The following is a 15,463-nucleotide window of genomic DNA, read 5'->3' as shown; positions in this document are numbered from 1 at the left end:
GACAGTGGGATCGAGTGCACCCTCAGCACGTTTGCCAGCGACACCAAGCTGTGTGGTGTGGTTAACATGCTGGAGGGAAGGGATCCATCCAGGGGGACGTGGACAGGCTGGAGAGCTGGAACCATGTGAATCTCCTGAGGTCCAACGAGGCCAAGTGCAAGGTCCTGCACCTGAGTCTGGGCAATCGCAAGCAAAAATCCAGGCTGGGATTGAGAGCAGTGCTGAGGAGAAGGACTTGGGGTGCTGTTTGACGAGAAGCTCAACATGACCCAGAAATGTGTGTCTGCAGCCCAGAAAGCTGATCGAATTGTGGGCTGCATCCCCACCCCATGGGCAGCAGGTGGAGGGAGGGGATTCCCCACTCTGCTGACAGCCCTGCAGTGCTGGTCCAGCTCTGGAGCCCCAAACTTCAGAAGAACATGGAGCTGCTGGAGCAAGTCCAGAGGAGGCCATGAAGATGATCAAAGAGCTGGAACAGCTCTGCTGGGGGACAGGCTGAGAGAGTTGGGGTGTTCAGCTGCAGAAGAGAAGCTCCAGGGAGACCTTAGTGCAGCCTTTCAGGACTTAAAAGGGGCTGATGAGAAAGATGGGGACAGACTTCTGAGCAGGGCCTGTTGTGACAGGGCAAGGGGTGATGGTTTTAAACTAAAGGAGGGAGATTCAGGCTGGACATGAGGAAGGAATTGTTGGCCTGAGGGTGGTGAGAGCCTGGCCCAGGTTGGCCAGAGAGGGGGTAGATGAACCATCCCTGGAGACATCCCAGGCCAGGCTGGACGGGGCTCTGAGCAACCTGAGCTGGTGAAGATGTCCCTGTCATGGCAGGGGAGGTGGAACTGGATGACCTTTAAGGTCCCTTCCAACCCAAACCATTCTGTGATTTTCAATGAGAAATACCACAGAAAGGGATTTTTTTCCCAGTGCATGTGGTGTGAAGCTCAGCTCATCACTAAACACTACAAACGAGGGGAGATGTCTGTAAGACGGTGCCAGCCCTCATCTTCAAAGCCCTTGCCTTCCTCTAAAGCACCAGACACCGACTGCAGGGACAGAGGACAGCAGCCTGGCCAGCAGCTCCTCTGGCTCTGATGTGCATTTCAGAGTCAGCGCCTACAACACAAGATGTCCCGGAAAGCGAGGGCAGAGCCAGCAGCAAACGAAGGGCCCTCACACAGATCCCACTGACACAGGCAATGGGGTCATTATTACCAGTGCAAAAATATGCAAGATAATTATATGATACAAGCCTCTAAATCCAGACATCCCTATGCAGTAGGGGATTTCTGTCCTACCTTGCCCTTGGCTCTGAGCCACCTATCGCCACCGGAGGGGAAAAAAAAGAAACAGCCTCAAATACCCGAGTTTCTGAAAACGCTTGAAGCTGCTTCTCCGGGGACTGAGGCTGCGCAGCACCTCACAAAATCAGATCCCTTTCCCATGCTCACAGCTGCTGCACCCGGGTGCAGCAAATGCACAGGGGGGGAATGTTCCTGCTGCTAAGGCTCACTTACCCAGACGGGACAGAAATGACCTTCCCAGTGCTGGTCCTGGTTGGGTGGGTAAATTTGGACAACTTGGTTGTCCCTCTTCTCATCAAATAACAGGGGTAATATTTAAGATTACTCGCAAAGCACTGAAAGATCTGCTTAAAAGGAAAATTCTGTGTGAGAAATAAGGATCGTTTGATTGCAGGAAGCCGCTCATCCTGCAGAGAACCATGCCAAAATCTCGGGGCTGCCGAGACTCACGTGCTGCCCTCGGAGAGACCTCAGCACAGGGACAGACGTGAGGAGGTGTCTGTGCAGCAGCACAACAAGAGATGAGACACTTTTCTCACCTGCCATCCTGCCCTGAGGAGTGTGTGCGCCTCCTGCAGAGAGAAACCACAACAGTTGAGTTTGAGGAGGGATTTAAGACAGAAATCCTACACTGCCCCTCAGTGTAACCCCCACCCCATGAGGGAGATGTTCTACTTAACAGCTGACACTTCTCCTAGCAATAATTAATCCCATCAAAGCTGTGTTTGCTTGCTCCCAGGAGAGATTTAATTAAAATCGGTCATTAGCATTCCAGAGCATAGGGCAGCCTGCCGAGATCCGCACACGGAGGGGAACGGCAGCAGCTCGACTCCAGCAGGCGCGGGGGACGAGCGTTGTCCTCACCTGTACCTGGGCTGCTCAGAGGTCTCCGAAGGGGATCGCTCGGGAACAGAGAGGGATGTAGAAGACAGTGTGGTGGCTATGGAGGCCGTGGTGGCTTCTTCAAAGGAAGGAGGAGTGCAGGGGAGCAGGTCTGGCCTGCCTGCTGGCCCGGAGCGGAGGGCAGGAGAGATGCAGGAAGAAAAACATGAGTAGGTCAAACACCGACACCTGACCGACAGCAGCCCCGTGTGAGGCTGTTCCACCATCAACCATCCACTGGGACTGGTCGCTTCAAAGCACTAACAGGCAAGAAGCTGAGCCGGGCTGATGAACGCAACAGCTTCGCCCAAGGCATCCTCTAGGGAGAGCCCGTACGCACCGTGTCCAGCACGACAGTGCTCCAGGAGACGCCAGTGAAGACGTCTCACTGGTAACCAAAGCCAGATTAAAGGCTTGGATCGCCAGAGCTCAATATCCAAGTGAAGGAAGAGACGAACCGAATGCTCACTGCTTTGCACACCTCCGTGCTCGAGGAGCCTGTCCTTCAGCACGGACCTAAACATCCAGCCCAGGTGGACGTGATGAAAGGGCGGCACAGAATCAAGCCACTCATCTTTTCATTGGCAAGATCTTGCCCTAGTAACTGTCCAAACATTGTCATTAGATCCCTCTCTCATTTTTTCTTTTTTAAGGGTGGAAAATGTAACTTTCTGATTGCTTTCGGGCTGCGACTACTGGTGCCAGTTGGCAGCAGCTGCCTTGCAGCAGTGCCACAAGCAACCGTTTGTACTGCAGAACCATACAGTGCTGCGAAGAAGAGATTTGGTTGTCTTTGATGCAGAGGCGTTGCTTCCCGAGTCAACTACCTGCTTGTCCTGTGACAAAACAACATACTCTTACCTTCTCCCCTGTCCTGGTTAAGTTTAGCACCTGCAAAGCACAGCAAGACCTGCGATGAAGAGCTCTCTATTCATCAAGGAATACGTGGCTGGTGCACAGTGGGGAGCTCGCCGAGAACAGGGGAGGATCCTAAGGAACTGGTTGGAGAGAGAGGGTAATCACACCACCATCAGCCACCAAACAAGACCATTACCTTCGTCATCAAGCGTGGGGTAGCTCCTGGCCGCACGGAGATCATACTGTGTGTCGTCCTTTTCCGAGGGAAGCTGGCTGGCGGAAAGCGCAGCCATGGGACCGGCCGTCTTCACAGCCAGCAAGGCACTGCGCCCTTTCTTGGAGGGAGACGACTTCAGAGCTGGGTGAGAAGAGTCAAAGAGAAGATGAAATTACTAACTGCAGTCACACCAAAGCACTCTTCCCTTCGCAATGAGAGGCCTGTGCCCTCCGCCACACGCACGCGCCGTCTCCAAAGGCCGAGCCCGAGTCGGTCTGCAGGGATCGCTCCGGACTGGGAGCCCGAGCAGAACAAAGCGAGTCCTGACAAGCCCAGGGCTTTGCTGTTCCCCAGCCTGTGTGCTCCAGGTGAGCGGCCCACCAGCCCTGCAGACGGACACAGGCTCTGCCTCTCCCTCACCGCAGGGCAGCGGCTCCTGGAATAGGTACTTACAGGAATTCTTTCGAAACACTGTGTTGGTCATGAACTTGAAGAATCTCTCTGCGTAAAAGCTGGGTCTGTGTACCGACACCGTGTCCTATAAACACAAGAAGCAATTGTTTAATTCTGAAATTATCCCTCGAGGCAGAATTTCTGTAACGAGCGATGCAGTCTTTTTTATTCCAACATTTAGCACTGACAGAGTGTTAAAATGGAAAGGCTTAACTGAAATGATCTGATTAATGCTATAAATAAGCCTGAAGCCTTTGATTTGATTGCATTTGATTATATTCTTGCTGTAATTTTATAATGGATTTTGGTGATTTTATTCCTTTGTAGACTTCCTGGATTTCTAAAGTATTGGCCTGATTACAAACCTTCTGGCTTTGCTGTCTGGCCTTCAGAGCACACCTGGACACCAAAACTCGGCCAAGGGTCTCCTTATCTTTAAAAGGGTTTGCACTTCTTGTTTAAAATAGTAAAACTGAAGCTGTCTCTGCTTCTGATGATTGACTGTGCTACTATGACTTGGCATCTACACCTTCCTTTGCCTTACTATTTAAGAGGAGCTGAGGTATGCAATGCCAAAAACCAGTTGCCCATCCAAAGTTGCTCTTTTGTAAACACGCACCTGGCTGCTGCGGGAGCCAAGACAGCAAGGAAACCCTCCAAGGGGTTTATTAGCAGATTGCTTACTGGAGTGGAAACACAGTCACCAAAGAGAGCAAACGCGGGGCTCCTCGACACGCATCCGAGCGCACGCGCCTCGTGTGCAGCTCCCGGTGTCCCGGGGAACGGAACATGACAGATGGGAGCAGGGGAGGAGAGCGGGGAGCACGACAGCTCAGCGCGCGAGGAGGTGGAGTGAGCAACAAAACCTGACTGGGAACAAGCGGCGCTACACGGCTGTGGAGGCACGAGAGACAAGAACTAGTCCTTTCATCAGCTTCAGCTGTGCCAGTTCAGGCTCTATAAATAGCAAGGTAATCGGCACCAACTCGTGTAAACGACGCCAAGGCAGGTAATGCTGGACAACTCCTGCCTGCGCCGACACTCACCCCGTCATGGACAAGGGCCTTCCAGGTATGTTCCAGCTTCTTGATGAACCTAATGCCAGGGGAGAAGTGGAGAGAAAAAGAGAGAGATTCAGGCACACAGTGTATATCTAAGCCACCTCTCACAGCCTGCGCAGGAGAGATCGCAGAGCTGCTCGTGATCCCTCCTTCACCCGGAGCAGAGCTTTCCCCCAGCAGGAGAGGTCGGCTGAGCACACGGGGTCCTGCGGTCGCAGGGTGGGAGGAGCTGGGCTGGAAGGGGGCAGAAAATCACCTTTCTACGCTGCCCGTCCTAGGCACGGAGACAGGAAACTTATTTATGAGCAACTCAGGATAGCTTAGAAAAATGGCTCTGTGTCCTGAGGACAGGATAGAAATCCACAGCCCCCTACACGTACTGCCAGACGGCGTTCGGCGGCCTGCCCGTTCAGTAGCAAACTCTTCAGGAGAGGAAAATCCTCCTGCTTCCATTCAGTATTAAAATAGATGTAACACACTTAAAGGATAGACAATTGCAGAGTTACCTACCTGTAGGACTGAAGGATATCTATTATTCCTACATGTAGCAGGAGACGCTCTCCTTTGCCATTCACTGCTGGGATTCCTCCCATCCTGCGGGTGAAACAAAACCTCAGTGAGTGCAGCCTCAAAACCGCGGCTGTAAAGGCCCGTGCCGCGCGGGAGGGCGGACGGCGGCTCCGAGCAGAGCGCTCCGGTGTGATCAGACACCGGGCAGAACCTGCACACCCACGCTGCGCACAACCGGGGGAGGTCACCTACTGACCCCGGCCACCGCACACAGGGTGTCGCCGGCGTTTCTGACTGTCCAGGTCGCCAAACACTGTCAGGACAGGACCTGTGTTGTGTGGCAACAGCTCTGCCTGGGACACAAAGCATCACATCGTATTTTCTTTGCTATGGGACATTTTATTCTAGGGATCACATTGTTTATAAGGTCAGTGTGAGCTCTCTGCCTGTTAGGGCAGCAAACCTGTAAGGACGAGGTGTGTTTCCAGTCCTACCCACACTAGTAGCAGAACTGCCAAAGATGCAGCAGCCACCAGCACACACCACAAGCACGCCGGCAGCGGGCAGGCACTGCAATTACTGATGCTACTGGATGAACAGAAACACCAAAGTATTATCCTGGCTCCACCAAAACTGGAGCAGCAACAAACAGCAAACTCCACCATTTGTTCGCAAGCTCGGTCCAGAGCCAGAGGGACAGTGGCAAGAGCCACCTGCAGCCCGGGAGCCACAGATCAGGCACCACACAGGACAGGTCCAACCCACAGCTCCACCAGTCACCCCAGCAGTCGGCTCCGCTGCTGTTTGCTAACGGGAGCAGCTGGGAGCACCACAGCTCAACACGCTGGAGGTGAAGTGAACAACAACACCTGACTGGGAATAGGTGGCACCACACGGCTCTGGGTGGCCTTGGGTACCGTCAGGGCTTCCAAAGATGGAGCGATGGAGAGCGAACTCCAAAGCTCCAGAAACAGGCTGATCCCCACTCCCACCCCAGGATTTGGATGTTGAGCTAGAACTGAGCTCATTTTCCCCTTCCAGAGCATGGGTGGGTGTTCAGAGGCTGTTACAGCAGCTGAGAACCTACCTGCCCCTTTCACACCACACAGCACCGGCACCCCGCGAGACGCTCACCGGCCCATGCGGATGGTCCCCTCTCAGCGGGAAATCACCCCTCCAGCCCCACAGCACAACCGTGTTTCACCTACGTGTCGTCTGTGTCTATGGACTCTCCCCGGGCAGCCCCGCCCTGGATGGACTCCATGGCCGTGGAGTAAAGCGCCTTCTGCCCCACGGGACGCTTCTCATCCGACGTGCTGTGGGCTCCTTCGGACTGGCGCTCCCGTTCCTGTTGGTCTATGTTATGAACCCCAAGCAGGAGGCTGTAGTCCATGATTTTAAAACTTTCCAACACCTACAGGTTAGTATTGAGTTTAAGAACAAAGACAAAATATCAGGCCAGCAGCTCAGTTACAGCACAGACCCCAACGCACGGAACAGCCCGTCCGCATTCCCACCAACAGCTCCTTCGAACCCTTCTGAACCAAGTCGTCTCTGGACTTGATCATATAGATTTTGGCCACCCCCAATCAACCCAAAGGGCGGAAGGCTTGCAAATAACACTGCTGTACCAGGCACCTGCTGCACACTGGATGTGCAGACTGTGTTTAGTACCAACAGCCCATGCACAAGAGGAGCAGGCTGAGGCACCAGGCGAAGGAGCACAGCCTCGGTTCTCAGATCCAGCTCCGCCGCTTTGCTTTCAGGGCAGAGGGTGGTGGAAGGGACTGATCTGCTTTGGGGTCAGCAGATCAGGAAGACTCCCAATCGTTTGCTCTTCCTCACGCTCCAGAGCCACAGAACTTCATTAACCGCTCCGCACGCTGCACCGCTTCCTTACCAGACAGTCGCGTTGCAACGTTTTCACCAACGCACTGAAGGTGTCAGCATCCAACATCAGGCCCTCGGGCATGTCCTGTATGAAGTCAAGATCCTTGTATGTAGGACTGGACTTTTCCTTTTCCTTCTTGGACGCCCGGCGTTTATAGGTGGAGCCTTTCAGGTCAAATTTCAGGTGCATTTTCACCACGCGAGGCAGAATGTTGTTCATCACGACCACGCGGATGTTTTTGCCCCCCGATTGCACACAGTACAGTCCATAAAACTTCGGCAGCAGTGTCCGTGGGTTCTGGTTGAGATTCTGCAGCAGGGTGGGGAAAAAGAGCACAGGGAAAGGTGATTTGGGCAGAAGACTCCGTCTGTGTAACCAACACAACGCATGCGAACAGACACTGAGCAGTGGGACCTCGGGTGCTTCGCCGAGAGATTTATGAACTTTACTGGACACATCTGACAAACTCTTGCATTTCAGTGGCTTTAGGATCTGAAAATACCACTATGCCTTGAATACAGGGAATGAGATGTTCAACACTCTCTGGGCAACTAACCAAGTCTGGAAATACCCTGCTTTCCCCATCAACAGCAGCTAAAAAAGGGAAACCAAACTGCAAGAGAAATAAACACAATAAGTGGGAACTTCAAGTTTAAAAATAACAGCTATCTTCATCTCTTCACAAGTGGCAGAAATCAAGAGCTGTTCTCTGGCCCAGAATAAACCAGGGACACAGTATTTATTATTATTATTTTTAAACAAAACAACAATCTTCTCCTCCTTTGTCAGCATTGCTGTACAAAACAGCTGGCCAGAGCACACGGGTATCCTGCCCTGCTATCATGTCCTTTTTTTAGGTATTATTAGCAGTATTATTAGAGTGACAAGGCAGGCATGACCTGCTTGTTCAGCTTTGGGGAAATTTGGGAGGGAAATGGAACATCTCTGCACACCACGGGATAAAGGACAGACCCGACAGATCCTCTGACGGGCAGCAGAGACGCGACCGTGTTATAAACCCTGCCCTGACGGCGCAGGAGGGAAACATGCAAACCGCACCTGCCCAGCTGGGAAGTAACTCAGGATGGAACCCGCTCCCTTCCCACCGGCTGGATTTCCCAACAACGGCACCGACACCGCGCGCCACCCCCGCGGTAGCTCAGACACTGCAATGCTACAATTAGCACCTGCGCCAGGCAGGTAAGTTCAGTTTAATTCGTGACGCTGATTGCCAGGCAGGACAACTGTGGCATTTGGGACAACGGTGCAGCTCTGTGCCCAATCAAAACCCTCCACCTGATTTACTACATGCACTAGACAACACACACAAGCCTTCCAAGAAAGCTCATCCTGCCCAGGGACTCAACTGTCACCTGCAGAGCAAGCGGCCGGTTACACACGGTTACACTGACACCCAAGGGCCTGTCTCACTTTGGCAAATTTTCCCCTGTAAATATTAGAGCAAGGCAAGAATTTTCATAAAAACAGCGTGTGATGGCACAAATCCAGCACGTGGGCAGATAGAGCAGCGGTAACACCACTCGCCGTCGCCTTCTCGGCATCCCCACGGCAAACTAATCCCGGCGTGGTTGCAACTGAATTTCAGTGCCCTCATCTATAGGGCTGGGCCCTTCAGCACAGTTATGCACGGAGATAACTCCTGGTTTACTCGCCAAAACATCAGTTTTGGTTCCGATTTACTACTTGTCACCGCATACGAGTCCTGAGGGCTCAATATATTGCCTCACTAGCCCTGAGATTTAGGCAACAGGGATGTCCAGCAGACCGGAGGCGCGAAGCCAGCCGGTACACAGAGTCTTTGGCTTGGTGCAGGTACAGGAGACAGCAGGGACAGCAGTGGTTGTGTTACTGCGGTCACCAGCCATCCCAAAGCCCGTCTGAGGCAGATGCGTGATGCCAAGCCAAGAAGAGTGAACTAGTGCTGGAAAAGGGACACTCAGAACACACATCTGCGAAGCTGCTTTCAGGCCAGAACACGCCTACGAGCTACGGCACAATTATCTGCCACAAATTCACCCACAGAGTTTGCAAATAATTGGCAGGATCTATGCTTCTGGGAGCGGTTTCGTGACACGCTGTTCACGTTGTCCCTGGCACAGGACATGGCCTGTGTGATGCTCTAGACAGAAAAGCTGCCACAACAAACCCTGGTCAGGTCCATGGTGCTGGGTGATACACACCATGTAGTAGCCAGGAAGGAGCTTCTGTAGGAATTCAGCTTCCTTGTGCATCACGGTTTTTATGATGAATTCATCGTCGCTGGTGACGTAGAAGAGGGAGCCGCTTGCACCAGGGTTCGACAGCTCGATCAGAGGCTCGTTACATAGCGAATACTGGGGAAGAGAAGAAAAAAGATGATGTTTTTAGCCCCCACTCATCGCACGCTGAGTTCTACACCCTTGAGGACTTTCCCCAGCCCTCTGTTTCCCTGGGAGATGAAGGGGTAGCAAAGCTTCAGTGAGAACTATTTTCAGCATAGGTTAGGTCTAAGCAGCAAAGCTGATGGACAATTTCCAATTAGGGACAGTGATTACAGTTCAGAGCACCCCAACTGCTCAGATTCAAGCTAATCATCTGCTTTCGGTAACATCCAGGCTGCACGATGACATCTCATCTTTCCCCATGGTGCGTGTATCGCATTGAGGCTTCTCTCGGCACATCACCAGCTCACACAGAAAGACGGGATTTTAAGAGACACGACGGATCGCCGTGCGGCAGGGAACACAATGTATTCTCTGCAGGCTCCCCGGCCCTGTGCTCCCCCATTAGAGAGGATTTTACAGCCACATCTCATCCCTCAATCCTGCTAGAACCACGTGAAAAGTATTAGACCAGGTGTCCAAACAAGGCGAGGGCTCGGCGCTGCGCGAGCACAGCAAGGGCAGCGCACCGGGAACTGAGCTGCGGGGACATCGGTACGCAGACAGTGGGTCCCCAGACCAGGACGTGCCCAGCGGCAGGAAAACAGCCCCGGCGCAGGCACACGCGTGCACTGTGCACCCCGGTACCGGCCCCGGGGCGACCGTGGAGGTCGAGTGGGTTCGGGGCAGCGTCGCATCGGAGCTGCCGCAGCAAGAGGTGAGATGGGGAGAGAGAGGTGGGGGTGTAAGGGACACAATCAGAGCAACAAATTAAACGCTCGTCATTACACACTGAAAACAGCTTTCAGCACTGTGCAGATTAATGATCCAAGACTTTATCAAGTTAATTATCTCATGCATAATTAAAGGCATTTGCTGCTGTGGTAGGCAAGAGAGAATCAGGGGAAGCAGAAGCAACACATCAGCGCCGTGACCCTTGCGATGGAGGCGAGCGCTTTGCCTCACCCGAGCTTTGAACCACATCAGCCACCGTGATCCCGGGTGCACGGCTGGTGATCCCTGTTACTGTCAGAACACACACTGGCACTGATTTGTTCCTACTTGTAGGTGTTCGGGTACGAATACCCCTGTCTACGGCTCAAAGTCAGAAAATAAAGGGCTATTAAAAAAGGGGGAGCACGTGCACTCATTTGGATGTGTTCCCTTCCCCACTTCAACAAACGTCCTCTTCTAAAGAGCGGGACGTCACATGCAAGGGACCAGATTCAACCCCAGTGTACTCCAAGCCCCAACAGCTTGTACTACGAGGTATTTTCAAAACGGCCTTTCCAGCTCTGAGGAGCTTTCTGAGCACGAGAACAAGCTCTATGTTATTCTGTCTGTGTAAGATGATTAAAATAACTACACTCACATAGCTCTAGAGTGAGTACACAAGGAAAAATTCCCATCTTTGTCCTCAGAGCCCCAGGGGACATTACAGGGTTGCACCCAACAGAACACGACTCCTTTTGCTTGTAAACACAGGGAGGTATTGTCAGCACAAGCGAGGGACGCGCGTGGCGGAGCGTCCCCGACGCCGTCCCGTCCTCAGCAACCGGGGTGCGGGCTGAGCGGTGCTGGTCCTGCTGAGCCTGTCACTGGATCCCCTCCAAAACCAAACAGAGTGACTCAATCCCCAGCTCGTTCCCACTCTTTGCTGGGATCAGAACAACTCCTTAACTCTTTTCTGTTTCTTTTCGGCAAGGATTGCCGACAGCCTTGATTTAGGGGCAAATTTCTTGGGTTACTTCTCAAATAAAGGAGGAAGGACAGAGAAATCCCAAAATGTATCCGTACCAAATAATCATCTGGACGAATCCCAAAGAGTTCTCGGAAGTACCGAAAAGCCACTGGTGCGTAAGTCTTGAACCTGAAGTCAGCGTAATGGTGAGCCGGGGTGAGATTGCTTCCTTCGCTGCACAGAACAGACGGTACGTGAGCAGGACTCGGAGCGACCACCCGCCACCCACACAGCCACATCACGCTGCCGCGCGTCTGAGAGGAGCCCGGCCTTCTAAGAGACGTCTGAGGAACAACAACCACCACCTCTCTTTAGTGGCGGAACAACAGCAAAATAGGTTTTAAATTGTGTGCCAAAATCCAGCTCCAATTCGGCAAGGAACAACCACTTGCCAAGCAGAATATATTTACACAGAGAACACAACTTTATGAGCTCTGTTTATTCACAGAGCTCCCAGAACGAGCTTCTTCCATCTCAAGCATGGTGTAATTTCATGGAAGAAATTCTAGATGGACAGGTAGAAAGAAAAGCACGTAGGAAGGTGAACAAACTGAAGCATATAGCGCTGCATCTTACTTTGTACCTCCCTGTAAGCCAGTGTGCTGCGGAATCTAACACTTCCTACTGTTACGTTTGTATGTAACGGATGCATATTTAAAACACTCAGAGCATCCAACTCTGATCTAAAGGCAGATGGAAGCTCTTGAAAAATCAGTGAGAGGAAAAGTAATAACTCATCCGTTCATTTTGTTTCCCCCGTATCCTTTACCTCGGGAAAAAAATGCTCTCGACCACGTAGAAGTCCTGCATGAGGACATCTCTCTCTGGCTTGGAGCTCAGATTGCCGACCGTGTATCCGATCCCCAGCTGGATGGCGCCCTTCAGAGTGGATGAGGTGGTCTGGCAGAAAGAAAAGAGCAGTCAGCGAGCATTTCACCAGATTACTGTAACATCCCCCGTATCACAATACAGCCACATATATGACTTCTGTGGGGCTATCTTGGCCACTCCATACTGCTAAACGAGTTCAAACAGCTCCTGACAAGATGAACTGAGGCTCCCCGGTTTGCCGTTTGCAAGATTACACAGTACTGGGGTGCTGCATCAAATCTAAATCAGATTGGTAGCTGCTGCGCCCCAAGTTCTCAGCCTGCCAGCAGTCCCGCTGCACAAAACCAAACCTTTTTGTAGGTGGTTTCACCAGAAGCATCGACGCCTCGATGACCGATCTTCTTTCCCTGGCCGGGCTGTCCTGGGGGCGACGGTCCCTGCAAGGGAAGACGCGGCTGAAGCGCAGCGCAGGTGCTGAGCCCACAGGCACAACCACAGCACAGGACACAGGGGTCGCTCCCTGCGCTGGAGGAAAACCTGCAGAGTGCCAACAGGTGTAATTGGCACCGTCCAGCTTTCAACAAGGCTGTTTGAATTATACACTCACCCCTCAAGACACGGAGAGTTAAACACCCAACTATTCCATCTGACAGCCCCAGTACGGACTGGGCAGAGCCCGCAGCAAGGATGCTGAGCTCAGGAAAGATCCGCTTGCTTCTGGGTACCGAGATTCCCCCACTGCTCAACCGCAGTTTCTCATTGATTTAAAATTGCAATACATGAAATCAAACACTGAGAGAAGTTTATTCTTACAAACCCCCTGCCCTCAGGTGTCACAGCAACACCTCGCGCTCCGCTGAGAAACGAGAGACACGTAACAGGGGCAACACAACCCACTCCTGCGCTCGCATGGACGGGGTCCCCCATTCAGCAAGATCTCATTGATGAGCCCACACAGGGTGAGCAGCAACAGCTTTTCCTCAAGTTCTGCAAAGAGTTTACAGAAACACCACAGGGCTGCCAGAGAGACAACAAACCCCGTCCTGCCCGTTCTCCTCTCACACCTCTGAGCGCTCCTCGACCTTGTCTCACGGATCCAGGAGGGCGCAGGTCATGCCCGTTCCCTTTCACAAGCCAAAGCAATCGCGTTTGTGCAGTTGCACACAGCTCCTCTCACAAGCCCAAGCGCAGGGGTCCGTACCCCAGCCCGCTCCCCAGCTCACAGCACTAAACAGCCACGTTTGGGGGTTCGCTGCGTTAAAGAACAGCCAGGCTCTCAACGCTCCTCTGAGCAGCGCACAGATCCAAGGTCATTTCCCAAGTGACAATATAATCTCGCAGTCTCTCCCAAGCGCCGCACGGAGCCATCGCTCAGGATTGCTCTCTGCGGCACACAATGGATAATTCTGTTCAGACTACAGAAGTTCTTTGTATTTTAGCTTTTTAATCAAGAGCTTGCAGCTATTTCTGGTCAAACTGCCCGTACTTGTGGCACTGAGGGCAGTATGACTTCTCCTTGCGTTAACCCCCCGCACAGCCAGGCTGGCTCCGCGTGGTCCTGATCAGCAGCCCGGCTTATCCTTCCCGTGCAGCTTCCAACCACGGAGCTGGATCCTATTACACGCCGGCTCAAGCCGCATCGTCCTGCCTCGCCACGTGGCTCCTCGTCATCCTCTCCAAGTGATTAATGGACACCGGTACCGGCTACAAGATTGTTGCCGTACCAAATGCAGGAACAAAAGCCTCTTCTGCAGCCCTTTGCTCTACCTGGGACTGTCCCCAGGGCAAGAAAAAGCGGGGCTGTTTGTGCATCGAACGAAGCGATCAACTTCCACAGAAGCTGAGCTTTCTACTGTGTACACTTCTGGGGAGGTGAAAAAGAATCAAGTGTCACAACCCTGGCAGTTTTAAGGGAAGATTTTGCTATTCCTGTATACAAATGTATACATTTGTGAGTAATGTAAAAGGGTATGTCAGAAAATTAGATCAAACAAAAATCGTTTGAACACGGTGCCCTAAAGCAAGAGCGTGGGATCCAGGAGCAGCTTTCAGACACAGATCCTCCCACTGGATCCCCTGCTGCCAACTGGGAAGAGTTTTGCTCCAGAAGGTAATAGTGATTCAGCGACCTGGATTATGTCAGTCCCTCAAGATGTTCCCCTGTTTTCTGGCTTCACAAATTACAGCCTCTTTGACTCACTCCCAGGAGCAGGTGAGACCCAACACGGGGTCCTGGAGATGCCCAGAACACAAGTTCTCTATTCACCACCTCCAGGTTCTGGTGCAGAAGAGGTGCCCTCAGCCGCTTACAGACACCGCTCAGCTGAAATCGGCCACGGGGTGGATTTAAACCCTTCACATCCCCCTGTGGCCGCGGTGATGCCAACACAGGGACCCCAGAGACCCACCACTCATTTTCTTTCTCCCAGATAACAGATACCAAATTTTCAGTAATCTCAAATGCTCAAAGCCATCAGGCAGAAGTGTTTCCTAGAGCTCTGCGTTCTCGTTTCTCAGCACAGGGTTTGCAGGCTGGTTTTACGGATCTCACCTCAGCGACGGCCGCCTTCTTCGGTGCCAGACCTGGGGAGAGAAGGGACGAGCGTCAGCAAAAGTCGGGACATCAGAAAAGAACAACCGACCCACCCAAAAACACCCCAACCAAACCCACCACCACCAAAAACCCACAACAAAACCCACCGAGAAAACAGCCCAACGCTTCGTTCTTTCAAGCAAGCTGGAAAGCCTTTAAAGCAAACCTTTAAAGGTTTTGCTCAGTTTCCCGCTTCACTAGTGCACGAGTCTGAAGTTACAGGGGTCACCCAAACAATTTCATATTGTGAGACACAGAGATGCACAAGTTTTCACAGCGATAACGTTTCCTAGATGCTTCAGTAGCGAGTTCTTGTAAATCCCGTCAGTAAAAGGTCCACACTGAACCGAAGAGTCGGTTACATACAGAAGCCCGAGAGACGCTTCTGAAGCTGCTTTCAGCCACTCAAAAGGCACTTGACAAACTGTATTGATAATTGAAACTATTTATAGAACGCAGTGTCCAAATATATCACAAAAATGAATGCATCATTTATCTCTACCAGCGCCTTTGGGAGAAGCCACCATTACTCCATTACAGAGCGAGAAATTAGGATTTTGCCTAAAGCTTTTAGATACATAATCGGAGTTGGAAACATGGGCCCAAACCCTCCTGTAACGTGAGGCCTTTTCATTTCCAGCCTGAGCCCAAGTTTGCAAGGGGCTCCTTATTTCTAGGCAACAGTAAGAAGAGGTTCCCTATCACCCACGAGGTGTTCGCTGACCCGCTGAGAACCTGGACCGTGGGACC

The 15,463-nt window shown here is 52.3% G+C and overlaps 1 protein-coding gene across 8 annotated transcripts in view; it reads right to left on the bottom strand.

The window, feature by feature from the left end:
• Positions 1-15,463, bottom strand: part of PIP5K1C (phosphatidylinositol-4-phosphate 5-kinase type 1 gamma) — a 51,141-nt gene that overhangs the window by 8,611 nt on the left and 27,067 nt on the right. For 4 of the 8 annotated variants that reach the window (XM_065042393.1, XM_065042391.1, XM_065042395.1 and 1 more), the window contains exons 2-14: positions 14,672-14,703; positions 12,471-12,557; positions 12,059-12,189; positions 11,346-11,463; positions 9,369-9,521; positions 7,177-7,476; positions 6,485-6,690; positions 5,277-5,360; positions 4,752-4,800; positions 3,706-3,790; positions 3,232-3,393; positions 2,160-2,301; positions 1,835-1,867 (exon numbers count right to left, since the gene is read on the bottom strand). In XM_065042393.1, the coding sequence (XP_064898465.1) occupies positions 1,835-1,867; positions 2,160-2,301; positions 3,232-3,393; positions 3,706-3,790; positions 4,752-4,800; positions 5,277-5,360; positions 6,485-6,690; positions 7,177-7,476; positions 9,369-9,521; positions 11,346-11,463; positions 12,059-12,189; positions 12,471-12,557; positions 14,672-14,703 (1,582 nt within the window). The remainder of the gene's footprint in view (positions 1-1,834; positions 1,868-2,159; positions 2,302-3,231; positions 3,394-3,705; positions 3,791-4,751; positions 4,801-5,276; positions 5,361-6,484; positions 6,691-7,176; positions 7,477-9,368; positions 9,522-11,345; positions 11,464-12,058; positions 12,190-12,470; positions 12,558-14,671; positions 14,704-15,463) is intronic. The other 4 variants (XM_065042394.1, XM_065042398.1, XM_065042392.1 and 1 more) reach the window with 1 other exon arrangement.

The sequence above is a fragment of the Columba livia genome, chromosome 27, assembly GCF_036013475.1.
Source record: "Columba livia isolate bColLiv1 breed racing homer chromosome 27, bColLiv1.pat.W.v2, whole genome shotgun sequence".
NCBI lineage: Eukaryota > Metazoa > Chordata > Aves > Columbiformes > Columbidae > Columba > Columba livia.
This window is presented reverse-complemented; position numbering and strand designations above follow the sequence as displayed.